At 37.2% G+C, this 24,982-nt stretch overlaps 1 protein-coding gene across 2 annotated transcripts in view; it reads right to left on the reverse strand.

Moving 5' to 3' along the window:
• Positions 1-887: 887 nt before the first annotated feature.
• The window catches only part of zgc:194930 (uncharacterized protein LOC557813 homolog), a 29,667-nt gene continuing 5,572 nt past the window's right edge, over positions 888-24,982 (reverse strand). The window contains exons 1-3 of one of the 2 annotated variants that reach the window (XM_062993274.1): positions 13,668-13,762; positions 12,886-12,938; positions 888-1,585 (exon numbers count right to left, since the gene is read on the reverse strand). In XM_062993274.1, the coding sequence (XP_062849344.1) occupies positions 925-1,585; positions 12,886-12,917 (693 nt within the window). In that variant the 5' untranslated portion in view covers positions 12,918-12,938; positions 13,668-13,762 and the 3' untranslated portion in view covers positions 888-924. Of the gene's footprint in view, positions 1,586-12,885; positions 12,939-13,667; positions 13,763-24,982 lie in introns of those variants that run through there. The other variant, XM_062993275.1, reaches the window with a different exon arrangement.

Below are 24,982 nucleotides of genomic sequence, written 5' to 3' on the forward strand. Positions count from 1 at the left end.
TGTGTGTAGTCGCCAGGATCTTTTTTCCACCAGCCAGAGGTAGCATCCCAGGGAGCTGTATCGCCTGTGGAGAGTCATGCTGTGACCATAAATCATTCAACCCTCGTGGTGACCCCTCGACCATTCCTCGGGGGAACTGTTTACCTCCTTCCCTCAGGCACAGCCAAGTTGACAGCACAGCTGAGGTCTGAGCTCGAAATCTCACATTTTGCATTAGTTATAGTTTCTAACTGAACAAAATGATGTTTTGAAAATGTGAATTTAATATACAATTTGCGTATTCACTGGCCATAGGTCAACAGAAAACACTATTTAATCATTTGTGCTAAATATAAAAAAAACTTTTGATTATATAATCAGTTTTAAGTAAAAATTTTATAATTGTGACAGGCTTAATGGTCCCATACTACAGTTAAAATAATGGTAACTGCAAATCAGGAACAGTGGTTTAGGTTTAGTTGGTTAGGTTTGCATATTTCTTTGCCCTTCCTGCCCTGTAGTCTCATTGTGCAATGTGGGAATGTGTTCCCAATGGCAATGTGTTCCCAATACACTGGGAATTGTTAAAAAGTAAATGATAACCAACAAGGTTAATCCCAGTAGTATGGATTCAATCAGAATATGAAAAGGCACAGAGTAAATTTAAAGAGTAACGGTCTGTACCCTCCATGCTACCGAGTTGTTAAATATGTCCATAAAATAAACCCATATATTCTGTTTATTAACAGCATGAGCTTTAGTTCCTTAGCCACATCTGTCGTCTCTAGAGGGAGCATTGTCTTTCCTGTAAACAACCCACAGTCCATTTCGTCAAGTTTAGACTTCATTTAAAATCCTTCATGGAGACCTTGTGAATTTTCCTATTAAGAAAATATATTTTGGCTATGTTTGGTTTTCCAAAAATGTAGCTTTACTATGTAGCATTTATTCAAACTCCTCTCCGGCAGTGGCAGCCTCCAAAGCTGCGAGTGCTTCTTCCACCATAGAGTCTGTGATGCTTACACTGTCCTCGTTTTTCTTTTTCGTCTGTGAGAATGATTCATCCCCCTCATCTCTGTCGTCTATCACGAGCTTGGTATCAGATGAAGATAGGCTGGTGCTGCTGGTGTGGATGTCCACCGAGATGACGCTCTCCTCGTCGGCTGTGTCTCCGGCAGACCCCGCTCTCTCTTCCTGTCCGCACAGGTACCCGTCCGATCCATCAGTCCTATCTGTTAGGCCACCGTTTCCCAGGCCTGAGTCTCGAAACCTATCAGAACAATTTCCAGGTTCTGTGCCCAGCATCAATTCGTTACATAATGGTGGAGCGCTAGGAAGAGTGGCTGAATCTCCTCCATCTGGTTGTAGAATATATAGGCTAGGCTCACTTCCTGATGGCTGGTTTGATTTAGCCTTGTTTATGTGATTGTTGTCAATGTCAGATTGGCTACTGCTGGTGTAGCCAAAATTATGGAAGCCTTCCTTCTCGTTAATTCCATCCACTGAGAATCGGTGTCCTCGGTAGGAAGAGACTAATGAGCTAGTGGAAGGATCCTGCTTGATTCCATTGATGTCTTCGGAGGCTCCGGCGGGGTCATTAACGTAACTGCAAGAGAGTCAGAGAAATGATTAAATAACAGCAGCAAAACAAAACAAATGCAGGTCAAGTGAAACGTTTACATACGCTTGTAAGGGGCACAGATGTCATAGCAGTCCTGAGATTACTGCAGCTGTTCTTTTTCTGTGACTAAATAGATGGACCATGCACTTCTTTTATGAATTTGCATTCGTTCTTCGATTTATTGTTTACTTTATTTCGATTTATTGAGTTTACTGGCTTAAAATTACGCATACAGCAGATTAGATTATCGATTTTGTAGTGTTAAAAGTTCTATAATGAAATTTTACTTTAGGGAATAACTTTCTAATTTCTGGTGATTGAATATAGCTGTTGAATTCTCTGTGTGCACATAAATATTGCCAGTTTAAGTGCATTTGTTTAGAAATACATTAAACCAGTGGTTCTCAAACCTTTTAGACCGAGTACCACCCATTATCAAATCGAAACTTCCAAGTACCACCTATGTTTCTCATCACAGAACCACATAAGGCTAACATTAATTAGGTGTGTGTATATATATATATATATATATATAAATATATATATATATATACAGTGTATCACAAAAGTGAGTACACCACTCACATTTCTGCAGATATTTAAGTATATCTTTTCATGGGACAACACTGACAAAATGACACTTTGACACAATGAAAAGTAGTCTGTGTGCAGCTTATATAACAGTGTAAATTTATTCTTCCCTCAAAATAACTCAATATACAGCCATTAATGTCTAAACCACTGGCAACAAAAGTGAGTACACCCCTTAGTGAAAGTTCCTGAAGTGTCAATATTTTGTGTGGCCACCATTATTTCCCAGAACTGCCTTAACTCTCCTGGGCATGGAGTTTACCAGAGCTTCACAGGTTGCCACTGGAATGCTTTTCCACTCCTCCATGACGACATCACGGAGCTGGCGGATATTCGAGACTTTGCGCTCCTCCACCTTCCGCTTGAGGATACCCCAAAGATGTTCTATTGGGTTTAGGTCTGGAGACATGCTTGGCCAGTCCATCACCTTTACCCTCAGCCTCTTCAATAAAGCAGTGGTCGTCTTAGAGGTGTGTTTGGGGTCATTATCATGCTGGAACACTGCCCTGCGACCCAGTTTCCGGAGGGAGGGGATCATGCTCTGCTTCAGTATTTCACAGTACATATTGGAGTTCATGTGTCCCTCAATGAAATGTAACTCCCCAACACCTGCTGCACTCATGCAGCCCCAGACCATGGCATTCCCACCACCATGCTTGACTGTAGGCATGACACACTTATCTTTGTACTCCTCACCTGATTGCTGCCACACATGCTTGAGACCATCTGAACCAAACAAATTAATCTTGGTCTCATCAGACCATAGGACATGGTTCCAGTAATCCATGTCCTTTGTTGACATGTCTTCAGCAAACTGTTTGCGGGCTTTCTTGTGTAGAGACTTCAGAAGAGGCTTCCTTCTGGGGTGACAGCCATGCAGACCAATTTGATGTAGTGTGCGGCGTATGGTCTGAGCACTGACAGGCTGACCCCCCACCTTTTCAATCTCTACAGCAATGCTGACAGCACTCCTGCGCCTATCTTTCAAAGACAGCAGTTGGATGTGACGCTGAGCACGTGCACTCAGCTTCTTTGGACGACCAACGCGAGGTCTGTTCTGAGTGGACCCTGCTCTTTTAAAACGCTGGATTGGCCACTGTGCTGCAGCTCAGTTTCAGGGTGTTGGCAATCTTCTTGTAGCCTTGGCCATCTTCATGTAGCGCAACAATTCGTCTTTTAAGATCCTCAGAGAGTTCTTTGCCATGAGGTGCCATGTTGGTACTTTCAGTGACCAGTATGAGAGAGTGTGAGAGCTGTACTACTAATTTGAACACACAATGCTCCCTATGCACACCTGAGACCTAGTAACACTAACAAATCACATGACATTTTGGAGGGAAAATGACAAGCAGTGCTCAATTTGGACATTTAGGGGTGTAGTCTCTTAGGGGTGTACTCACTTTTGTTGCCGGTGGTTTAGACATTAATGGCTGTATATTGAGTTATTTTGAGGGAAGAATAAATTTACACTGTTATATAAGCTGCACACAGACTACTTTTCATTGTGTCAAAGTGTCATTTTGTCAGTGTTGTCCCATGAAAAGATATACTTAAATATCTGCAGAAATGTGAGGGGTGTACTCACTTTTGTGATACACTGTATATATATATATATTAGGGCTGTCAAACGATTAAAAATTTTAATCGAGATTAATCTCAGAATTTCATATAGTTAATCGCGATTAATCGCATTAAAAAAAATCTGTGTAAATGTTATAGAAAACAAGGATTTTTAAGTGAAATGTTACAATTAAAATGGTGAACACATTTTATGCTAAATGTACTAATGTTAAAAACTGCTGGGACAAGAGAAAACTGTAAGGGAGTTTTATTCACTCACATACTAGGCAGTAATACTATCCAGTGGTTTAATGGACGTTTCTACACGAACTGAGTGTGTTTAGACTAGGGTGGCCAGATTCATAGTAACAAAAAAAATTCATTACACCCCAAAAAGCCGGACATCATATTAGGAACAGGGGGACATGCTACTGCAACACACAGAATGAATCCAGAACCCATATAACAGTTTTTGACCAATTTAAGCAAGAATTATATAACAAATGACTGTTTTACTCACTAAATGTTGTGTCTTTTCATATTTAGGTCCGTTCATCGCTGCCTCAAAAGTTTACTTTTTGGCATTTTCACCGCGTTCCTGATCATGAGAGCTGAGTGATTGACTCAGGTAGCGCGGTGTTTACAAAACAGAGAGGGCGGGCGAAATTCAACCACCCAATCACAGACTAGCATTTAGAGGGCGGACCTTCTCCGATTGGCCAGTGGTAGCTCTATAAGGAGTCAAATAAGGCTGTTAAACCAATGAAATACAAAGCATTTGTTTTGACATGTACCTGAGCCAATGGTAAATAATATTGATCAAAAATGAAACCAGTTCACTCCAAAAGGAGGATTTTGAAGTGTCCGTCCTAGCGTTACGTGAATGGAGGACTGGCAGCTTCTTTATTATGCAAGTGCATTACTACGACACTACCACGCTCGGTAACATTATGTTAACAAACCGCAAATAAAAAACGGTGGCAAGTCCGACATTAAAACGTTTGTTCTACCAGTCAAGTCTCAACATGAACTAGAATTTGCGTTAACGGCACTAATTTTTATAATCGCGTTAAATTGAGATTGCGTTAAAGCGTTATTATCGCGTTAACTTCGACAGCCCTAATATATATATACTGTATATATATACAGTGTATCACAAAAGTGAGTACACCCCTCACATTTCTGCAGATATTTAAGTATATCTTTTCATGGGACAACACTGACAAAATGACTTTTTGACACAATGAAAAGTAGTCTGTGTGCAGCTTATATAACAGTGTAAATTTATTCTTTCCTCAAAATAACTCAATATACAGCCATTAATGTCTAAACCACCGGCAACAAAAGTGAGTACACCCCTAAGAGACTACACCCCTAAATGTCCAAATTGAGCACTGCTTATCATTTTCCCTCCAAAATGTCATGTGATTTGTTAGTGTTACTAGGTCTCAGGTGTGCATAGGGAGCAGGTGTGTTCAATTTAGTAGTACAGCTCTCACACTCTCTCATACTGGTCACTGAAAGTTCCAACATGGCACCTCATGGCAAAGAACTCTCTGAGGATCTTAAAAGACGAATTGTTGCGCTACATGAAGATGGCCAAGGCTACAAGAAGATTGCCAACACCCTGAAACTGAGCTGCAGCACAGTGGCCAAGATTATCCAGCGTTTTAAAAGAGCAGGGTCCACTCAGAACAGACCTCGCGTTGGTCGTCCAAAGAAGCTGAGTGCACGTGCTCAGCGTCACATCCAACTGCTGTCTTTGAAAGACAGGCGCAGGAGTGCTGTCAGCATTGCTGCAGAGATTGAAAAGGTGGGGGGTCAGCCTGTCAGTGCTCAGACCATACGCCGCACACTACATCAAATTGGTCTGCATGGCTGTCACCCCAGAAGGAAGCCTCTTCTGAAGTCTCTACACAAGAAAGCCCGCAAACAGTTTGCTGAAGACATGTCAACAAAGGACATGGATTACTGGAACCATGTCCTATGGTCTGATGAGACCAAGATTAATTTGTTTGGTTCAGATGGTCTCAAGCATGTGTGGCGGCAATCAGGTGAGGAGTACAAAGATAAGTGTGTCATGCCTACAGTCAAGCATGGTGGTGGGAATGCAATGGTCTGGGGCTGCATGAGTGCAGCAGGTGTTGGGGAGTTACATTTCATTGAGGGACACATGAACTCCAATATGTACTGTGAAATACTGAAGCAGAGCATGATCCCCTCCCTCCGGAAACTGGGTCGCAGGGCAGTGTTCCAGCATGATAATGACCCCAAACACACCTCTAAGACGACCACTGCTTTATTGAAGAGGCTGAGGGTAAAGGTGATGGACTGGCAAAGCATGTCTCCAGACCTAAACCCAATAGAACATCTTTGGGGCATCCTCAAGCGGAAGGTGGAGGAGCGCGAAGTCTCGAATATCCGCCAGCTCCGTGATGTCGTCATGGAGGAGTGGAAAAGCATTCCAGTGGCAACCTGTGAAGCTCTGGTAAACTCCATGCCCAGGAAAGTTAAGGCAGTTCTGGGAAATAATGGTGGCCACACAAAATATTGACACTTCAGGAACTTTCACTAAGGGGTGTACTCACTTTTGTTGCCGGTGGTTTAGACATTAATGGCTGTATATTGAGTTATTTTGAGGGAAGAATAAATTTACACTGTTATACAAGCTGCACACAGACTACTTTTCATTGTGTCAAAGTGTCATTTTGTCAGTGGTGTCCCATGAAAAGATATACTTAAATATCTGCAGAAATGTGAGGGGTGTACTCACTTTTGTGATACACTGTATATACAGTTCCTTTCAAGGAGCCGTTCAAAAAGTGACTTCACGCTACTAGGTAAACTATAAGACACCCTCGATATTAACATCAAATTTGCATTAAATGTAGGCCTAATTCAAACATCACTTAAATGAGAAAGATTCATTTCAAAAGGCAAAAACACTACAGGGAAGAGGCAGACTGTGGTTGCATTTCATTAAGTTTCAGAAAAATCCTCTCGTACAGAGATGTGACTGTGTTTGTTTCTGCTTTAAAACATAAGCACAATGAAATAATCAGATTTAACAGAATTAAACAAGTTCATAGTTTATTTCTCAATTATTTGTAATTATACTACTATCTCTCTCTCTCTGTGTGTGTGTGTGTGTGTGTGTGTGTGTGTGTCTCGTTCTCCGCAATACTGAAAGATTTGAATATCGACAATACACAGCCTTTATTACGATTTACGATGAATTCCCCTTTACTGATGGAAGCTGAATGGGTGGATTACAGCCGATAAGAATTGTGCAGAAATAAAAGATTCGGCTCCTTTCGTTCATTTCAAAGATCCGTTCAATAGAATCGGCATGTGAGTGAGTGGGATGCGTCTGTTTAGCGGAGCAGCCAGGAATGAGATCAGTGAGCTTCAAACGCAGATCTGATCTGATAAAAGCGAGAGATCTACTGATAACTTTACTGATAACTTTACTGATAACTTTACTGATAACTTTACTGATACCGTTTCGGAAATTTCCAGATGGAAACCGCGAACGTGAAGTATAGACGTAATGAAGTACGGTGTCTGCGTAGCCCCGAATATTTTAAATAACACATTAGTTTTAATACGATTTGTTTTAATTCAACTGATTTTATTAAAACAGAATTATAAGAATTTTATTAGTAATTTACACATTTTGTTATTTTTTATTTATTATTATTAATTTTTTTTTTCGGTGCATGTAATTACTTTTCCGAGATTATCTGGCGTACCACCTCGTGCTGCTTCACGTACCACCAGTGGTACGCGTACCACAGTTTGAGAACCACTGCATTAAACAGTGTACTCAGGCCAATGTCAGGAAGAAAACCCAAAAGGCCACCTAATGCTAAAAAAAGGTCTTGAAGGTTGGATGTAATTCAAGAACTAAAGGTCAAGCCAAGTCAAGTAAGATTTATTTGTATAGAACCTGTTACAATAGACATTGTCTCAAAGCAACTTTACAGCATCCAGGACCAATAGACCAAAAACCCCTGTTGAGCAAGCCAGTGGCGACAGTGGCAAGGAAAAACTTCCTTAAAAGTACAGGAAGAAACCTTGAGAGACTTAGGAGGGATTTCTGTCCTCCTTGGGTGGCCTGACGAATAATTTAAATGAATAGGATTTACACAAACCATATATACACAAAATAAATTTTAACCAGAAGTTGTAACTATCAAAAAGAAGCAATAAATTGGAGGTAGAGGATATCATGAGGTAGAGGCTGCTGAAACAAGGGTGTCACTGTCCACAGTCAAGCAAATGTTACACTACCATGTTACACTACCATTTATTTAATAGTAGTTTTTTAAATGAAAAACATTTGACTTTATTCTGTGATTACTATACGTAACAATGGTATACGTCAATAGGAATGCAAGTATTAATTGTGTTACCTAAATAGAAGAATAAAAGAGAAGGAGACACTGAATAACCCATTGTTTCTGTAAACTACCACCTGGCTAGTTGCTCCTTTTAGGCAAGCCAGTAGATTTAAATGCCCAGAGAATTTGCATTAGGCAGGCAAACACATTGTCTGACACACCAAAGTACTTTGCAATAAGTCCTCTCTCATACATTACACATAGAGCCTCGTTTATAATTACCTAAAAACTAGTAATATTAAATAATCCTTTATAATAAGGCTAAGAGTCCATTAAAATATCACATAAAAAAAAAAAAAAAACTACTAGATAAAAACATAAAGGGTGTGGGGGGATATCTAGTTTGATGGAGAACGATATCTAGTTTGATGAAGAACAGTCCAATAGAGTGGTATTTTTGTACTAATTAAAATAACTTTTGCCCTTTTTGCTCTTAGAACAGCCTCATTTTTGAGGCAAGGATTTCACAGAGTTGGAAACATTCCTTTGACTTTTTGATCCATGTTAACATGACGGCTTCACAAATCGATAGATTACAGGACAGATGAATTAAGGCTATGGCCAGGCTGGTATTATTAAATGGTAGTCAGGGGCCTAAAAACCTCCCCCACACCATTACACCACCAGCTCGACTTGTTTACACAAGGCAGATTCCATTGGTTCCATGGATTTTTGCTGTTTATGTCAAATTCTAAATCTTCAGGTTTCAGTGAGCCTGTGCCCTCTGTAGACTCGGATTTCTGTTCTTGGCTGACAGGAGAAAAAAACCTCAAGGTCTGATGTGTTGTGCATACCCCTTTCATCATTCGTCAACTGATAGCTGATAGTGCAAGCAAGTAGTGACCCAATAAAATATAAAATACATCACTGAGCTTTATATCAACAAGTCTTTATGCTTTATTAAATGTTTTTTTCTAAAGAACGTCATAACATAGTGAACATCATCTGTATTAAACAGTATTAATAACTAATACTGTTTATTATTAATAATTTATGAAATAATACTGTTGATACTGTTGGCCACTTAATAATGGCTTTTTCACTTGATTTGTCAATGTTGCCAGTACAATCAGCTATGTTTGTCTAAATGATTCAACCATGCAGAAACCACCAGAAAGGTGACGGTAAGTAACATGTTCACAGAACTAGTTTATAAATCTGAATGTAGAATTTAAACAGTCCGTAAAAAACAGTTACAAGGGCTTAATAACTTGCTTATCATATGATAGTGATGCAGTCTGTAAATTCAAACTCTTCCAGACATCAGTGTAGCAGAATTTTACCTTTATACTGGAGCATGACACAAAATATCCAAATTATTTTTATACACAAATAAAGTGAAGAATTCAACATGTAGTCAGACTCCATACTTACACTAAAAAAAGCTTTTGTTTATGATTTAAATGTGTAATAGTTCCATTATTCATTAGTGAAATTATAGACATGCATAATTAAGTTTTTCTGTTAGGGTTAGAACAACAGTGATCATTGTAAAATTACACATGCGCTTTAAGGGTGGGTAGGGGTGAGTCTTAAATCAACAGTGCTCCTGCTCTCTGTACAGCTTAAGGATTTATGGCAGCACTCAAGCATCAGCTGTTGGAAATAAATTGAAATAAACCTTTACAGAACAATAACTTATTTGTTGGTTATTGGTTAACTGGTTAATCACTAACATTCCCAATAAGATGTTTGATTTGCAGGGAACTTTGTAGGTGTTGACAAGTTAACGTAAGTGACGACAAGTGCTATTTGTGATAGCCTTACATAAATTATTTTGTATCAGCATGCAACAACTTCACTGATTCTGATTTAGGTTTATTTAAGAGTAATTAAGTGCAGGAATCTTTGTTCTTGTTGTTCTCTAAAATGGTTTTCTGTAAAATTATTTTTAATGCATTTTTAATGTTTGTATTATTTCATCAAATCATATTTTTCATTATTTTCTTTTACAGTTTTATTGCTTAAAAATCTCTTTCATTTTACATTTGCTTTGTACTTTATCTTAGAAGCATTACCATTTTAGGCAGTTGCTGATCAAACATTCAGTATGGTGTGGAGCAGTTTTAGACCAGAGATCAGACCCTGACCAGCTAAGCATAATGCTTCCTGTCCTGCACTGTTTTACAGTTGTGATAAGGCAACTAATGTAGTTCCAATTAAATAAAATAGGGAATGTTTAAGTTTCAGTTTCAGCAGTCACATTAACTGTGAGATTAATTAAAGTTTTAAGGTAACAATGGTCACAAAGGGAAGATCACTGACAAGGATAGACGGCACTTTACAGTATAGTTGCTAAATGCCCCAAAAGTACAGTTAAAATAATTAGCACAGAAATGAAAACGTACCTTTTGCCAAAAAATGCAAATACACAGAAATACATTGGTGTAAGGAGTGAAAAACCTGGACCCCTGTGTAATAATAGAAATAAGTAATATACATTTTCTACATCTAGACATATTTATGTTAGGATGAAGCCAAATTCATTATGTCCTTGGATTGTTTTGCATGGTATAACAACTAATAAGAATAACTCATAACATCTTACTGGACTAGCTAGAACCAATTGAGCAAACACGCTTTTTATATTATGTTTTAATATGCCAAGATGATGCCTTCATACATGCTGCAAAAATAATAAAAGATTGGTTTGATAAATGTGAGGATAAAGTCAAGCACCCTTTTAGAGTGTCAGAACATTAATAAAGCTTTAAAGAAATGTCACAGATTATGATGTTGAGCCCTATCTCTCCAAAAAACTAAAAAAGTTAATTATGAAAAATGCTCCAAACCTGCTTTAAACCTGAGCTGCTTTAAAGGGAACTAAAGGCCTGCTTGCCTGGTCCCTAATATTGAAGTTAATAATTCCTTCTGTTATGTTGTCCTTTGTGGATTAAACAGTATTATATGATAGTAGATATATAATATTTATTTAATAATACTGTCTATATTGTTACGAGTAAAAAAATTGATAAAATAACCCCTTAGTAATGGCTTTTTCACTTGGTTTGTCACAGTTAGCCATGTTTTTTTAAATAATTAAACCGTTTCGGGCGTTTCTTTTTAGAAAACGGCTAAAATCACTAGCAGTAAAAGATTTTGTTGTTTGTTCTATACAGCACACCAGAGTGAACTATGCTATAGATCTGCAGGCTGCTCTATATAGCAGAGACACTACAATGGCTATAACACAAGCCATTAATGTTCACCCAGTGCATAAAATATTTATTCAGCACTTGAAAAGAAAAGGGTGCATTTAATATGGATAAAGGGAATGACTCAAAAAAGGAAGTGGCTTATGTTTGTATGGTATTTGCATATGAGGCAACCTTTTCAGCCAGCTCAGGCTATGCCCAGAAATGTGACACTCGGAGCATTTAGTGGGCAGCTTTAGTCAGTGTGTGTTCACTGCACTATGTATACTTTTAACTAAATCTGGATCATAGCCAGTACAAACTTAGAATGGATAGCAGTAACATTACCAGTGTAAAACACAATAGAGGTCATTTGCATTGGCATATTGAGCTATCGTCTAAACAATGCCCTAGCAAAGCATTTAGTCTGGTGTAATTCACTGGGAACACACTAGCTTGATCATTATAGCCCTATATGGCCAAAAGCAATCCCCTTCCAGAACCATAAGCATTAATACATAGTTGAAAGGCTTGGAAGGTGTTCAATAAAACTTGTAAAAAGTGGGAATTTGTGCCCATTCAGTCAAAAGAGCACTTGTGAGGTAGGTATTGCTGTTGAACAAGCAGGCCTGATCGCAATTCATCTAAAAGAGTTTTTCTGGGATTGAAGTCAGGGCTCTGGGCAGTCCACTGGAGTTTCTCCACCCCAGACTCATTAAGTCAGATTTTAATAAACCCCACTTTGTGTGCATGAGCACAGTCAGGGCCTTTGCTGTTGCTACAAAGTTATTTTATATAGCTGATTTCATAAACTGTTAGCAATAAGTGTTGCTGAGCATATGTCATATAAGAACCAAGAGGTTCATTGCTTGTTGCCCACTAGTAAGTGCAGGTATAGGCAGCTATTAATTATTATGTCACTAAACATGCTTGAACAGCTAAAATACACTTTATGTGTCATTCTTATGCTTTATTGGCACTCTAAATAAACTATAATTATAACTATAACATCACTATAAATTCGAAGTCGAGATGCCCCTTGTCTTATCAGAAAATGATGGAAAAGTTTAATACAAGACTTTGAAGACATCATAATTTTACAATTGAATGCAAGATCTACAGTATGCTCTTGAGTGGTGCAACAATAAAGTTTTTGCTCTAATATTTTGTGTGCTCAATTTCAAGAACAAATGATGCCACAGAAGCCATGCCCAATGGTCCAACAAAGCATACAAACAGCGGCAAAAAGAATACCAGGTTAAACCTGGTGCACCTTGGCCAAAAAAGCTTTTAGATATTTCCTGAAGGGTCAGAGGTGTTTTAATGATTTAGATGATTGCAATAAAAAGCACTGTCCAAAATCTCACATAGGTGTTTATTTAGGTTAACTGGTCAGTGTGAATGCCACAGAATATTTATATAAATAAAATTCATATAACAATTCATAAACATAATTGTATACCTATTAATACACTTATGGTGCCTTGTGAACTGTGGTTCTGTCCATTTTAAAGAGACTAATGTTATAGAACAGAAATCTTAAATTATTCAAGTGATCAGATTTTTTAAGTGTAATTCTGTTCATATTTTTACTTACCCATTGACCATCCGACAGCATCTGCACCCCATCTGGACAGCTAGCTAGCAGAGCTGTAAGGAAAAGACACAAACAAAGATTTCTTTTAGAGTACAATCATAATTTAGACTACACACTATTATTAATTATTAAACACTACAAGCTAACTAAGGATTAATAAAAAATATTTCTAAACGTTAACACCAATTAAACAAACATCTAGTGGAAACTAAGTGTATCCTCAATCGGTACCATACTTACATTTAGACAAATAATAAAATTAATTTTTATTTGACTAGTAATGACACCATAATTCTCTTAACATTTTGCATGTTTTAAAGATGTGACCTAATGTTCAGTGTATTTATGCAAGATAAGACACAATACTATATCCACTGTAGCCTTAGTAAAATCAAAGTTGTCTTAATTCATTACAAAAGCTTTACAAATGAAAACTATGACTTGAAAACATTAAAAATAATTGGTAGTGGTAGCTTAGCAGTTATGGTAGTAGACTCGTAATCATAAAGTAGCTGGTTTAAGCCCTATCATCGCCAGAGTTGCCACTGTTGAGCCACTGAACAATGCCCTTAACCCTCAATTGCTCAGATTGTATTCAGTCATAATTGTAACTCGCTTTAGATAAAAATAGGATAAATGTAATTGTTTTTATAGACCTTTAATGACACATATACACATTTTACACAATCATGTAATTCAGTTACCTTTAGTAAATGTTTTATTCTGATCATGGTAACAAAGGATTCTATCTCGGCATCAATCAAATGCAGGGCATCACTTACTTATTCATTTATTCACTTTCTCACACCAAGAGGCAAATTAGAACAGCCAGTACGCCCAGAGTGATTAGTGACAAAGTTCAGATCTAGGTTCCCAGGGCCCTGAAGCTGTGTGGCACAAACAGTACCTGCTGTGCTACCATGCTGTTTCTCACTTAAGATCAGGTGGAAAATAACTCTGTAAATTTCAATCTATAAATAAATTAGTAAAAGAAAAAATAAGGCAATGAAGCAAAGCTGATTTAAAACTGGGGGAAATGTAAGTATGAAGAAAAGTAATAAATAAATACATTTCAAAAAGTGTAACCATGGGTACCATTTAAACCAAAACTCCAAAAATACTTTATAGACTGAAAACAACACTGAACAAATGCTGGGAACTTGGTATCTAAAATCGAAAGCAGATTTAAATTAATTTTCATTTTGATTTATGTACTTTTACAGTAAATATATAATATTAGAAAATAAAGTAAGTCTGCTTTGCAAAAGTCGAGACAGTGACCGGCTTTGTGTCAGCACTTAAGCAAATATTATGACCAGCACACTATCCACATTACTTCAAGGTGAAACTCAACGCGGCAAGCCCAACCCACTGCAACCAGCCTTTCATTAGCACTATTTTTAGCTTAGACCTTAGAAAAGGCTATGATAAAAAACCATCAAGTAATATCCCAAATTCTTTCACAGTTCTATCTGAGGAAATGTCATCCTTTATTGATTTGACATATTGCTCTGACAGAAATTTGCCAGGTCCTTGTCATGGTTCAAATGTGTAGAAAGATAAATGTGTGTATGACATTGCAGATAGTTCCCTACTGTGCTGTAAGTGCTACACAACGTGGTTACTGTACACAGATCAGTGTGGCTCTGCTGACATTCTCTCCGGACAGGCACTGACATTTCTTCTGCTCTCTTTGACCAAATAAAATGTAAATCATTGATAAGGGACTCTGGGAATGTTTCTGCTAGAGCAATAGAGAGATATTACTCTCTATCTAGAGATATTTTGTATTTTTTCTTTACTTTTTATTGATTCACAGATAAAGAGGAAGTATGTAAGAAAAATCTCGTACATTTCCTCCTAATAATTTCCTTCTACTTAAATCAAAAATCCAGCATTTCTCAACTTAATCTGTATCCACCACATTATATGTAGGTTCTGGTTAATTACCACGGACACAACACCCATTTCTTCCTCACTGAGAAAATAAAATGTACTGGAGGAGAGCAGAGAAGGAAAAAAAACAATTCAACAATTTGAGGAAGGCCCTTTCCTACTCCAGTTTGACTAAACCCCAGTGCACAGGGTGAGATTAATAAAGGCATGGTTTAATGAGTTTGGTGTGAAGGAAATTTAGTGGCTTGCATATTTCTTACGCCCTAGTAAGAAATCAGAACATCATGTGTGGTCCAAATTTAGAGTCAAAATTCATAATTTTTTAAAACAATATTCATGTAATACTTACAGGTAGCAACAGGAAAAAACACCAATTTTACACCGGCAATAACTGCTAAGAAGTAGCCAAATTGTGCTTTGTATCAAAATGACACAAAATGAACCAGATTTAATTTTATTAAACTTCAATTCTGCAATTTAAATTTGATATCAAGGTATAATGTCATTACAAAGGACATGGACAGACAGCTTCAGCCCTGAAGAGAACACTGGGCTGAATGGCAGGTGTAATTCACTGTTTAATGCTCATAGTCAATTTATTTGTGTTATGCAAGCAGTTTTCTTTCTTGTTTGCCATTAAAAGTTCATGTAAACTGTCATATTGTTGAATTTAGCAGAATTTTGGCACTTTCAGGTCACTGGTAACTGACATACTAGCATGGATCGATGATTGAGATGCATATGGCATCTCATCAAAATCTCAAAAGTCTTTAGACAGTTTAACAGTGAACATTACTAAAAAAAGAAAGATGAACAAAGTATTGCAAGCAGAACCAGTTCAGCATTCACAATGTAGATTTTATAGTCAGTAATGAACAGTTTATTCCAAGCAGTTAATTTCAAATGCTAAATAAAGATCTAATTAAAGTATAGGTGTGCAGTCGCTATCCTAAATCTCTTCCTGAAAACATTAGTGTAGTTATTATAAGATTAGAATTTTACCTTTATACTGGGGCATGATGCAAAAATACATTGATCAACAAGTTTAACAGACTCACTATTGATACAAAACCCTCACTGTTTGTGAATTTAATGTGTAATAGTGTTGTCATTCATTATTTAAATATAATGTGTAATAAAGTTGAATGTAGCTTTACACAGAGCTGACGTATGTGCACTGAGGGTGGGTGGGTGTTGAGGGTGAGGGGGTTTAAAATCAGCATTTCTCTGTACAGACTGTAGCTGCACTCTTTACTGGAGTTAAGCGTCAGATGTTGGAATTTATTTTCAATAGCATTTTAAGTGACAGCAGTTTTAATGAAACAATGAGTTCCTCATGTACTGGTTAACCAGTTAATAATTGACATCCCTGGTTAAAAAAGGTATATTTCTATCTAATTCTAGCTGGCATTTTTAGCAGGGCTGGATATGTGTGAACAGACATAAAGTTAAAAAAGGAATACTTTATATTATTAAAAACAGATCTGTAATATTATATATACTTGGTAGTTTAGAAAATGCCAAATATAAAGCACACGATAAACCTGATATTAATAGAGTCTACATAAACTCCAGGTGCAGAATATGCTTGGTTGCCCACATTTCCCAAGCAAAGCAGAAATGCCAGAAAGACACTAATGTGGCTTGTTAATAATTAGACTTTAGACGTGTATGACAGCACACACTGACTGGCTGTGGTACAGGTTAGTTATTACAAACGGATTACTGCAGCAGCTGGGCACCTCATCTGCTGCCAGACACACTGTGCATAACACTAGTAATTACTGGGCATCCGTCACTTTACATCTGTACATCCTTACCTACATACATGCATACATTTTTTTTAATTGAAACTTGGGTAAATAAAGTCCTGAAAGCAACAAATTATAATAGTCCAGAATAAGGTCAGGAAAGTGTGTGAGTGAAAGAATGGAAAACCAGTGTGAGGTGTATGAAAATACAGCTGGAAAATGGCTTCCTTATTTGTATCCGGCAACAACAAGGAGTTCAAACAGCATCATGTTTTTTCGTTTAGATTTCTAAGCACAAATGAATAACACCAGCCAAAAAGTATATTAGCAAATATGATTTTATGATCTACTGCTGATCCAATGTTAAATATATGCTAAATCAAATATTTTAGGCATTGATGCTACTTAATTTTTTACGTCAGTAGATTAATAGAATTTATTGGGTAATTATGTGCTACTTAGGGGAAGGCATGGTGGCACGGAGGGTCTGGGGTTTCCTACTTTTCGCCCAATAAATCTGAACCACTGCAACCCTGACCAGGATAAAGAAGTGGTAAAACAGACAATGATGACCAGAGTGGACTGTTGGACAATACATCTACACCTCACAAGACAGAAAAACTGAAGGTCCTGCTAATAAGGTCATAATGTCATAATAATAATGTCATATATACTGTATATATTATATATTATACACCGATCAGCCACAATATTAAAACCACCTCCTTGTTTCTACACTCACTGTCCATTTTATCAGCTCCACTTACCATATAGAAGCACTTTGTAGTTCTACTATTACTGACTGTAGTCCATCTGTTTCTCTGCATGCTTCGTTAGCCCACTTTCATGCTGTTCTCCAATGGTCAGGACCCTCCCAGGACCACCACAGAGCAGGTATTATTTGGGTGGTGGGTCATTCTCAGCACTGCAGTGACACTGACATGGTAGTGGTGTGTTAGTGTGTGTTGTGCTGGTATGAGTGGATCAGACACAGCAGCGCTGATGGAGTTTTTAAACATCACTGTCACTGCTGGACTGAGAATAGTCCACCAACCAAAAACATCCAGCCAACAGCGCCCTGTGGGCAGCGTCCTGTGACCACTGATGAAGGTCAAAAAGATGACCAACTCAAACAGCAGCAATAGATGAGCGATCGTCTCTGACTTTATATCTACAAAGTGGACCAACTATATAGGAGTGTCTAATAGAGTAGACAGTGAGTGGACACGGTATTTTAAAAACTCCAGCAGTGCTGCTGTGTCTGATCCACTCATACCAGCACAACACACACTAACACACCACCACCATGTCAGTGTCACTGCAGTGCTGAGAATGAGAATGGTCCTGACCATTGAAGAACAAGGTGAAAGCAGGTTAAAAAAGTATGCAGAGAAACAGATGGACTACAGTCAGTAATTGTAGAACTACAAAGTGCTTTTATATGGTAAGTGGAGCTGATAAAATGGACAGTGAGTGTAGAAACAAGGAGGTGGTTTTAATGTTATGAATGATCGGTGTATGTGTGTGTCAAAAGGCAATACAGTTAAACATTCACTAACATTTACTTGCATGTTTTTGTTTTTGGTAGATGAGAGGAACCCAGAGAACGCCTACATGAACACATATAGAACAGTGGACCCACCATGACCCTAAATAAGGTAGGGTCACAAATACACAAATACATTTGCGAGTATGCAACAAATCTTACTTAAAAAAACTAATCTGTTACTCATTAAGGTCAGAGTAATTATTTGAAAGCTGTACCAAGTACTGCAATATATTACATGGTTTTTCATACATCTCTAAAAACTTAAATAACCCACATGTGAAGACCTGCACACACTAGACATTGTTAATACTACATATTTACCTATTACATATTTACTGCACTTTTTTGTGGCAGAGAGACATTTTCATGTTTGCATAATAGATCCTAGCTTAAAACCTTTAAGCTAAACTCAGGATATGAGCAGACCTTTGCATTATACAGATTACTTTATAATATTGTAATCACATTTGCTTTACTTAAAGAACCTTCATACATATTAATCATCATTTATTAAAGACCAGAAGTGAGTCGGTGCTGAGCATATTTTAATGTCTTGGGTATCAGATCATTTTAGAGGATTGAGGTAAATAAGGAAACAATGTAAAAAATGGGAATTGTAGCATACATTTATGCTTCCTTTGGAAATTGAAGTTTTCCATCTTAACAAAAATAACAAAAAGGGGAAAAAAGTCAGATTACACACAATTGTGGGCTTAAAGTGCAGCAGATTGAAATTTAAAGCCTATAGCACAGGCCTCTTATTTTCCCACCAAAATGAATAGGACTGAGACTTTCTCATCTTAGTAGAGAGCCTAGTCTTTAACTCTCTGTGGTGCTCTTGCTTTCTATACAGCCTGGAAAAAGTGCTGAATGCTTCACACTGCAACATGAAAGTCAAAACAAGCCTTTACCTTACTCCCTTACCCAGGAATTGTAATATGTGCTTTCTTTTAATCCTCTTGTTTGTTGTTATTAGGTGCCAATTATCCTTGAGTTTTCTCAGTTATTAGGTAATCCTATCACTATCATCAAATGCTTTATCCTGGTCAAGGTCGTGGTGGATTCGGTTTCATTGGCAAACACTAGGTGCAAAGCAGGAACACTCTGGACAGGGCGCTTATCCACACAGGGTGTGTTTGCTCGCTTACAACTGCACAGTGCTCGAGCTTTTGAATTTGAGCCTGGATGAGTGGTGGGTGATTTATAAAGGCCAAAGTGTGACTCTCCGTACATGATACGGCTCTCTGTGAGAATCCATTGCTGGCAGGTGAAAAAAAAAAAGCTGGCGACTACACACGTTAGTGCACTTACATTAACTTTGCAGTACTTAGCTGACACATTTATACAAAATGTTACAATCCAATTCAAGCAACTGAGGGTTTAGGGCCTTGTGGCAGTAGTGGGGCTTGAACCATGTACCCTTGCTTCTTATTTTAAAATAACATGGCATTAATTTAGTTCTTATATAAGTATATTGTGGGTTTCTAAAAATATGGCACATTCTGCTAAGTAAAAAATATACAAACAGCACACCTAATATTGTTAAAGTTCAACCAATTTTAATAGACTTTCTGGGGTGGGGTGGGCTGGACTTTTTCAGTAGAATTCTTGATCCAGTAAATATTCTTGATAGGTTTTTCCAAAACATTTTAAAAGGTTAATTTTAGCTTGGTTTAGCCATTCCATAACTAGCTTTAATGTTTGTTTTGGGACATTGTCCTGGTGGAACACCCAATTTAAGACACTGTTTCTCCTATATTATTATGTTTGCATTCTGCAACACACTAGTAAATGCTATATAATGGTATAATATACTATATTAATTAATTCTGTTTCATAAACAGAAGACTGTGTTTTATTTATAATTAATAATAAAAGAACAGCTTAAGAAATCATTATCTCCAGATTACATACACTGATTAAAATTAGGACCACCTATATAGCAAGACAATGCCTATTTCATAGCAATTCTGCATATCACTGTCAGGGATATACGTAAATGTTGGGCCAGTGGCAGTTATTAATAGTACACGTGTTAAATGTGCAGGCAAAAAGACCTAAGTGACTTCAATAAGCACCAAATAATTACCAAATACTTACCAAATAAGTATCGCTAAAAACATCAAGGGGTGCTCACAGGTAGCCATGGTACACACCAACAGTGGAAAAAGAAAAGCCAAGGCACACAACGCTGACAGGTTATTAAGCAACCAAGACTCATTATTGTCAAAAGACATTGAGGTTATAGTGTCTGGTACAGACCAACAGAAGGGATACTGGTGTTTAAATTGCAGATAATGTTATTTAATTTTAATGTATAGAACCCTTCTGTGTATAAGGCATTGACGCAGACCAGTAAAAGCAGCCATGCCAACTTCTGTCCGTTGTTGAAAGCACCTACAATGGGCACAAAGGCATCAGACCTGGACACATACAATAATGAAATAATAGAAGGTCAACTGGGCCCAACAAATCCAGTTTTTTTCCATGATTGTGTGGACAGAGAAGGCACATGGGCATCATTTACCCACACTGGAAGATAAACCACCTCACAATGTATACAACTTGAAAAACCAGTTGGTAATGCATATTAGGTGGGTTGTCCTAATGCACTGGCTCAACAGTGCATATAACCTTTACAAGTTATGTCAACACTACACATGATCACAACATTTGTGAATGTAGTTAAGTTGATTAAGCCACTAATGATAATTAGTTTTCATAGTTTTGGGATAAGACTGCAGAGTTACTCGAGCTTTTCTGCTATTCCTGAACTATTTTTCGATGTGAAGACTTCTCTTCTTTGTTGTTTTTCCTAGTGTTTCAAATTTGCCAGTGTATTTGTGATAAGATAAAGTCATTTAGGTAACAATACAATCTAACAGCAAATCTCTTTGACACACAAGCACCGGAACAAGTACACACATGGTCTAGTTCACCTTAGTGTTAAAAGAATACCTAGATAAACAAATGCCACAACAGCTGTAGTTCCATTTACTTTAGATTTATCATTAGCAGAACTTATGTACTGGTGATTATGAGGTCTGTAGTGCTCATTGCTTGGTTGAGTTGTCATTTAAACATTCTTATAAAACGATAGTTCCGGTCCTAAAATCTGATTGGCTGAGCCGCGTTCGAAGCCGTTGTAAAATCCCCGATAAACGCACACCTATGACCACCTCACATCATTCCATATTAATACGCCACTAAAAAGAAAAAGTTAATGTTATTTTCGCCCTCATGTTGCCTAGCAACACTGTTAATCGAACTACCTGGCGTCGCGGAAGAATGCTTTATTGTAAGTTTATACACAATAAATACATTTATGAATTAAACATTGTTGTATTTATTGTATTTTATGTTGACCGTTTTATAAAAGCAATAAGCCATGAGAGGCCGTGCGTTACTGCTATGATTTTAGCACGGGGAAAGAAGTTTTAGGCACTCCGCTTCGCGTCGTGCCAAAAACGTCATCCCCGTGCTAAAATCACAGTAACGCACGGCCTCTCGTGGCTTATTGCTTTAATAAACTACAACCGATCAATTAAGCATCCATTTTTATTGAATAAATAAACACTGTCTTTTGGTTTCAACCTTAACCCTAGTTTCAACTGGGACAGTAAGAAAAATATAAATATAAACAAACAGAAATGCCTTCAATACATTTTTTATCTATATGCACAACTCTGTTTCTATAAATATTTGGAAACTGGGGGAACCAGTGCTAAAAAAGTGCTATTTATCTAAAATAGTGTGCTATTTTGCTAAAACTGGAATTATTCCCTACAGTCTTGCTAGATATAACAGTTTGGCTGCTCAAGAATCTTTATGCTATATATTGTGCTTCATAAATCTTTGTATGTTTTCACTGAACAGGTCTGGACTGTTCAAACCAGAACATCAGCTGCACACTCTTGCTACAAAGCCATGTTATTACTGTACATGCAAAATTTGGCTTGGCATTGTTTTGCTTAAACAAGCAGGGATGTCCTTAAAAAAATGTCATCTAAAAGTGCATGTGTATCCCTCAGCATTAACAACAAGGGCATTCAATACTGGTTTTTGACTTTTGGCCTTAACAATATTATGGACTAAAGATGGTGGAATCCCTAACGTCCTTCGAAATGTGCATGAAGAAATGTTCACATAGTTTTACACAAAGATGTTAAAAAAGATTTCTTTAACATTTCACAGTGTTCCTGTCTTAATTTTTACACACTTTACAAATCACTGCTTGTTTTTATATGCGGTTTACTTACACTCCCAGCCCTCTTAGATTTAAGGTTACAAACTACAAATACAATAAGCCGTTTACAGATAATGATTTAATAATAACTTCCTAGAGAAAATTAATCTGTAATCAAGAAAGAAAAGGCACAATGGCAACCTGCTTAATAATAATTTGATGTCTCCACTATGAAGAATATCAGATAATCAACATCAAATGTTTCAATCCAACCTGATACCAAATCAGCACTTCGGGCCAGTGATGGCACACCCAGTATCTGATCAAAACATCCAAGTTAGCATTAAAAGCACTGCCATTAACGCTGCTACCAAAGTACTGACAACACCTTAAATATTCTCAGATTTTCTATGTTTTGCATTGTGATGTAATTTATCAAAATGTTGATATTATTTTCTCAAACCCAGTCCAATGTGGAACCACTTCATTTTTATTGTAATATTTTTAAGGACTGCAATAACACACTTAAAACAAAGACAAACAACAGGAGAATTTAATCTTATAGACCAAGTAACTAAACTATAACTAACTATAACTACAATAGGTGTCTAAACTGCAGATTCATCTTAAAAGTCATGTTAATGTCAAACAAATATACACAATATCATCAAAAAGAACTAGTAGTCAGTCTAAGTCTAAGATCAATGACTGTAATAGAGCCATTTTCAACAAAAATGCACAACTCTAATAATGCTGTAATTTAACTGAAGAGCTTTTTGGAAACAAAATAGAAAAATTGGTGTAAGAAACACCTAACCTAGACCTATTTTCATCATTTTTAAAAAAGCACAAGCCAACTAATTTCAGGTAAAATTAGTTATCGTGTTAAGTTTAATGACTTATTACGCATGTACATTTAAAACACACTAAAGATACAAAAGACAGACACATATGGGTAACACCTTAGCCACAATCAAATTTAAATTTTATTGTATTCCAGGATGATAAGAAATAAAGTACAGAAACCCTAAATACACCAAACACTAGATATAAAGTTCTAGACTGCAATGCAACTGTATGACATTGTTGAGTAAAATTAGTGGCTGACAATGAAGAAAAAAAAAATCCAAACAAAGTGGAATAGAAAATGATTTAAATAAAAATAATCTAGGGCAGATGGAATGCCTTTATTTGACATATGTACATGTATACAGCAGATTTTCTCAGCTTGTTTGGAGGGTCTGCCTTTTTACAGTGCCTCTAAAGTCAGGAGGGTTAAGGGCTGTGCTCAAGGGCCCAAAAATGGCTGCATGGTAGAGCTGGGATTCAAATCCACAACCTTGCATTTTATAAGCCAAAGCTCTACCCACTGGGCTTAAATGTCTAAAAATTATGTAAGAAATGATAAATATTTACGTATAACTAATTATGGTGGGTTTTTGTACAGATGAATAAAAGAGCATATCAAAGATCTAATTTTTTCTACTGAATTTGGGTCTTACATAGAGATGTTCAAAAGTTTATACTGGTTTCATCTTAGTAGACAGGTCATTAGATTGATTCACAAGAGCACATGTGAAAGGTGAGTAAACTGGTCTAACATCTCCCCTCTCTGCTAATTCCATATCTTCAGGTAAAATTTTTCTGCCCATTCCCCGAGTCTTCTTAGTGTATTTTATTTAAATACACTCCTGTCACTGTACGTGTACATATAAGTGTTTCCTTTCTTAACTAGAAAGTAAATGTCAATTATTTAAGCTTTCTATATATCACACAGATGTAATTTGATCTACTGAACTGATCTGGCTTTATGTATCATGCAGGTGCATCAGACAGGTAGGGCAGGTGTGTTTCCCTGGAGTTGGTTGCTATAGCAGTAAGTATTACAAGCCCTCTCGAGAAAGTCCACACCAGCTAATTGGCAGGTAAACACAGAAAACAAAGAGCGACGATCATCAATGCCTCCCGTAGGCATCAGCAAAGTTGATACTCAAGAGGGATTACTGTCTTTAACCATAAACATCAAGACTGTTGGGGCTGAACGTAGTTTGTTGTTCAAACATACACGTCGTGGTGTGTTTTACAAACAGAAGTACCTGTAATCAAAACATGTATGTCATTAAATCTTTGTCCCATTGTGGTCAATGCAGATTTTGACTGAAAAATGGAATTAGACACATGATGAACACATTCTTGATTAAGCTTAACGTTTACACACCACTACATCACTATTTGCATGTTAAGTGAGCTATTTTCTCATTTTTCAACAGACGTAGTACAAGTTTCAAAATAATGGAATGAGATGTTCCTATAAACCTGAAAAATATCATAATCTAGTTTTTTAAGGTTTCCTTATTAACACCAACAGCAAAAGATGTTCTAAAATAAATAAAACCGCAACAGCACTGGTAAGATACTTTCTCATGTCATATACAAATGAACATGATTAAATCTTTGAGGGTTACATGTTTTATACGACAATTGGCCCAGGCCTTCCAAAATAACTGTGTCCATCCTCACATCATCCAAAACCATCTAGTTTGGTTCCTCCACCAAACAAAAACGAGCCAAACTCCAGCGCACAATCAGGACAGAGAAAATCTTATGATGTAGTCTAATGACGCTTCAGAACATCTACAACAGCAGGGTGATGAGGCGTGCAGGCAAAATTACTGCCAAGTTGCCAACCCCTCTCATCCTGGACATCTCCTCTTT

Source organism: Trichomycterus rosablanca, chromosome 4, assembly GCF_030014385.1.
Source record: "Trichomycterus rosablanca isolate fTriRos1 chromosome 4, fTriRos1.hap1, whole genome shotgun sequence".
Lineage (NCBI taxonomy): Eukaryota > Metazoa > Chordata > Actinopteri > Siluriformes > Trichomycteridae > Trichomycterus > Trichomycterus rosablanca.